Source organism: Glycine soja, chromosome 18, assembly GCF_004193775.1.
Source record: "Glycine soja cultivar W05 chromosome 18, ASM419377v2, whole genome shotgun sequence".
Lineage (NCBI taxonomy): Eukaryota > Viridiplantae > Streptophyta > Magnoliopsida > Fabales > Fabaceae > Glycine > Glycine soja.
In genome coordinates, this window is record NC_041019.1 from 16,052,829 (window position 1) to 16,056,922 (window position 4,094).

The window sequence follows — 4,094 nt, forward strand, 5'->3', positions numbered from 1 at the left end:
AATGCCAATTGTGTGAGAAACGATCACAAACATAGAGGTAATATTGTCCCTTAATCCATAATATTGTTCTTTAATTAAAATTCGAATATTGATTGGTCCCTGCATATACAATAAATTGTATTAATAAAAAAAATATTCTTCTCGTGTTCATGATTCTGGTAAATAATAATAATAATAAGCTTCCAACGAAAATATTTTCATATCAATATCATAATTAAAAAAAAGGGCAATACTGTAAATGCATAATGTGAAAAACCCGTCGTGAGAGGGCATTGAGACCCCACGCGCTTCCCGTGTCTTTTCTTTAACAAGACTTGGCTTCGACTTCAACTTCAATCGCGCAATGTCTTATGTCATTCACATGTACTTTCTCCTCTCTTTCCGTTCCCTCTTTTTTTCCTTTCTTGTCAACCAATATTTAATTCCTTTTTCTTCAAGCATTTCAATTGCAATTTGCAAACTTTAAACCAAACCCCACATAAGAAAATATAAAAAAGAGCATTACTTTTTTAATTTCTCCTTCTTTTATGCAACCAGAAGTGTAGTGTGTTGTGTGTGACTAGGTTTCTGCCAGCCCTGGGGATAATGGGTAATTGTCTAGATTCTTCAGCTAAAGTAGAAGCAGCTCACAGTTCCAGAACCCCTTCTGGTACTTTTTTTTTTGTTTTGTTTCTTTTTGCTTTTCTGTCAGCAATTCTTTATTTGTCAATGCAACAATATTGTTTCTAAGATTCTAAATTGTGATCGGGGTCGCGATTTCATCGTGATCCTTTAACATAATAGAAAATTGCAGATTAATACGGCCGATGTAGCCATAATTGTAATTGTGATACCGTTGCGGTCGTGACGGAAAGCATGGTTGTGAATATTTTTAAAAAACTAGTGTTTCTATGTTTTGAATGGGTGTACGTGATGTGCCTAGGTGCATGTTTGACTTTGTCATTTGTAAATATTGCTTCTTATTTTTTTTTCAACCAAGGATTTTAAAGCTATGGGTTTGATGGTGTTGTAGATTGTGAATTCTTGGTGGGTTTTTTAAGCTTTCTTGTCTCCTTTTTGTTTTTGGATGCTGCAAGCTTGGTTTGTTCTGGTTGGTGAATTACTTGATAGCATTCAATCCATTAACCTTGTAGTTAACCTAAGTTAGTGAAAACTTATACAATGCTCGAGTTTGGACTATAACTAAACTAAGTAACGCTTTGGCTCTTTTCTTGTAGTCCTTTTAGATGTGAAAAGAGCAGGGAAAACTGAAAAGCATAGGAGTCCTAATAAGTGATAATGAAAAGTTTTGTTGTAACATATAAAGTATTTGTTCAAAATTTGCCTAAATGGGTTGAGTGTAGTTGGTTGAGTTTTAAGGTTACATTGACATGTTCCTTCCTTTGTGAAATTCTAGCATATGTGGGACTAACTTTTTTCCTCTCTTGCCTGCATCAGGAATTTCAAAAACTAGTCCTTCATCTGTTCCTTCCAACTTATCTATTCTGTCATATAGTGAAGCAAGTGATTTCTCAAATCTTCCCACACCGAGGTCCGAGGGTGAAATCTTGTCTTCCCCAAATCTTAAGGCCTTTACCTTTAACGAGCTAAAGAATGCCACCAGGAACTTTCGCCCCGACAGCCTTCTTGGTGAAGGAGGATTTGGTTTTGTTTACAAGGGGTGGATTGATGAACACACACTTACAGCTTCAAAACCTGGATCAGGAATGGTTGTTGCTGTTAAGAAACTCAAGCCTGAAGGGTTACAGGGTCATAAGGAGTGGCTGGTAAGTATTTTGTTTCCATTTCGAAGCCTAAGGTGGCTTAAGCATACTTTACATTACACCCCTTCCCCTGCCCCTAAGAAATGTATATACTTTTTTGGATTTTACTGATGGTCTAATTAGTGAAGCTTTAATCATTTTCTAGACTGAAGTGGACTACCTTGGACAACTTCACCATCAGAATCTGGTAAAATTGATTGGATATTGCGTGGAGGGAGAGAATCGGCTGTTGGTATATGAGTTTATGTCCAAAGGGAGCTTAGAGAATCATCTGTTTAGAAGTATGTTACTATAACCATTACACTGTTGTCTTGTAATATTAGTTTACTAAGCTATTACCTGTCATCAAAGAAACTCACAGAATAATAGAGATATCAACAAAGATAGCTGGTTCCTTAAGAGTGATCTTCTTTGTTGTTAACATATTTGAGTATGATTTGATAATTAATGCACTTTGGAAAATGACATTATTCCATTACAGTAGTTTGCATTGTGATTGATGGGTTCGTTATATGTGACAGGAGGACCACAACCTCTTTCTTGGTCAGTGAGGATGAAAGTAGCCATTGGTGCTGCCAGAGGACTTTCTTTTCTTCATAATGCCAAATCACAAGTTATATACCGTGATTTTAAAGCATCCAATATCCTACTAGACGCAGTAAGATCAACGAGGATAAAAATAATGTATTAATTTCTTCATTATTGTTGTATCATGAAAAATAATTTCTTATCATGCATTTGATTACAGGAGTTCAATGCTAAACTCTCTGATTTTGGCTTAGCAAAGGCTGGCCCTACGGGTGATAGAACTCATGTCTCTACTCAAGTCATGGGAACTCAAGGATACGCAGCACCTGAATATGTTGCAACAGGTATACCTTAGCTTTGTGTAAACTCTTGTTACCTTGCATTGTCTCTAGTAAATGGTTAATGGCCTGTAATCATTTATGTTTATTTGAACATGCTATAGTTCTAGTCAATTGTATGAGAGCCTACACATTGAATTGAACCACACTTCAGTTTCTTCTGCATATGTAAACCATAAATGTCTGATATGGCCTGTCACACATATACTAATCATGTGTTTTTGTTGAAACAAGCGAATATGTGTCACAATTTTTAGATTCAATATGTTTGCTCCAAGCACTGCTCCTTAAGATAGAATTCATAAGCTAACTACTTTCACTTGTCTCATTTTAAGCAAACCACCATACTAAAGCTCCAATTCATTAACAGGTCGGCTGACAGCTAAAAGTGATGTATACAGCTTTGGGGTTGTGTTGCTTGAACTATTGTCCGGTAGACGTGCCGTTGACAGATCAAAAGCCGGTGAAGAGCAGAATCTAGTAGAATGGGCAAAACCATATTTGGGTGACAAAAGAAGACTATTTCGGATTATGGACACCAAGTTGGGTGGCCAATACCCACAAAAAGGAGCCTACATGGCTGCCACTCTTGCTCTAAAATGCCTTAATCGCGAAGCTAAGGCAAGGCCTCCAATGACAGAGGTTTTAGAAACCCTTAAACAGATTGCAACCTCAAAACCTGCAGGAAGAAACTGCCAATTAGAACAAAAGAGAGTCCATGCTCCTGACAGAAAGTCTAGTGTGCAAAAAGGGTCCCATTTGAATCATACTCCTACTGCATTCCCATAATCTGCTTGCGTACTCTAAATTTTGAACATCTGTATATACATTCCTTATTTTTATAAGGTTGGTTTTTACAAGGAGAAATGCTAGGAACACACTATTTTGAACACTTCCTCTCTTGTTTGTTGAAATTTATTGAAGATGACAAAATTTTGTTGGTCCTACATGATGTTTAATGATCTTTTCTCTTGATTTTGTTGTTTTTAATCAATTTTAACCAATTAGAGATAATGCATTTGAAGGAGTGTGGTAGAAAGTGTGTTCCTAGCACTCCTCTTTGACAAGATATAATGTGGCATGTACATGTACTTAGATGAAATTTCAACTGAATATTAGCACATTATTTCCCCAAACTATAGAAGTTCCGCAAAGCAGTATTCTGCATGTTCATTTTTTGGTTGATTATGGCTATTGAGATATTTGTACAACTGTTATGTACACATTGTTAGCCAAGAGTTGCATTAAAACTGTTCACATCATTTGTTTTTGCATGGACTGAAGTTCATAAGAAATCAATCATTAGTAATATAGTATGTGAAGACCAAGAGGGACACTGTGAACGAGCCATGTTAAAATCAGTCAGATGCTCCCATGTAATATATGATTATGCAGTCCAAAATGATCTGTTAGTGTATCATTATTAATTTATTATAGAACTATAATATTTATATAAATATTTTAA

General features: G+C 35.9%; 1 protein-coding gene across 2 annotated transcripts; it reads left to right on the top strand.

The window, feature by feature from the left end:
* Positions 1–339: 339 nt before the first annotated feature.
* LOC114396363 (probable serine/threonine-protein kinase PBL3) lies at positions 340–3,840 on the top strand. 2 transcript variants are annotated; one of them, XM_028358291.1, is made up of 7 exons: positions 340–649; positions 1,438–1,766; positions 1,909–2,044; positions 2,285–2,421; positions 2,512–2,635; positions 3,000–3,297; positions 3,368–3,840. In XM_028358291.1, exons 1-7 carry the CDS (start codon positions 586–588, stop codon positions 3,390–3,392), a joined length of 1,113 nt encoding a protein of 370 aa, XP_028214092.1. In that variant the 5' UTR covers positions 340–585; the 3' UTR covers positions 3,393–3,840. The 2 variants fall into 2 exon arrangements, with proteins under 2 accessions (XP_028214092.1, XP_028214091.1); XM_028358290.1 differs by having other exon boundaries at positions 3,000–3,840.
* Positions 3,841–4,094: the final 254 nt, after the last annotated feature.

What these genes read in the sequence shown, in the direction of transcription:
- LOC114396363 (XM_028358290.1), top strand. Translation starts at nt 586, where the DNA reads ATGGGTAATTGTCTAGATTCTTCAGCTAAAGTAGAAGCAGCTCACAGT. An exon ending in CAGTTCCAGAACCCCTTCTG is followed by an intron (nt 650 to 1,437) that starts GTACTTTTTTTT and finishes TGCCTGCATCAG; the next exon opens with GAATTTCAAAAACTAGTCCT. An exon ending in CCAATATCCTACTAGACGCA is followed by an intron (nt 2,422 to 2,511) that starts GTAAGATCAACG and finishes ATTTGATTACAG; the next exon opens with GAGTTCAATGCTAAACTCTC.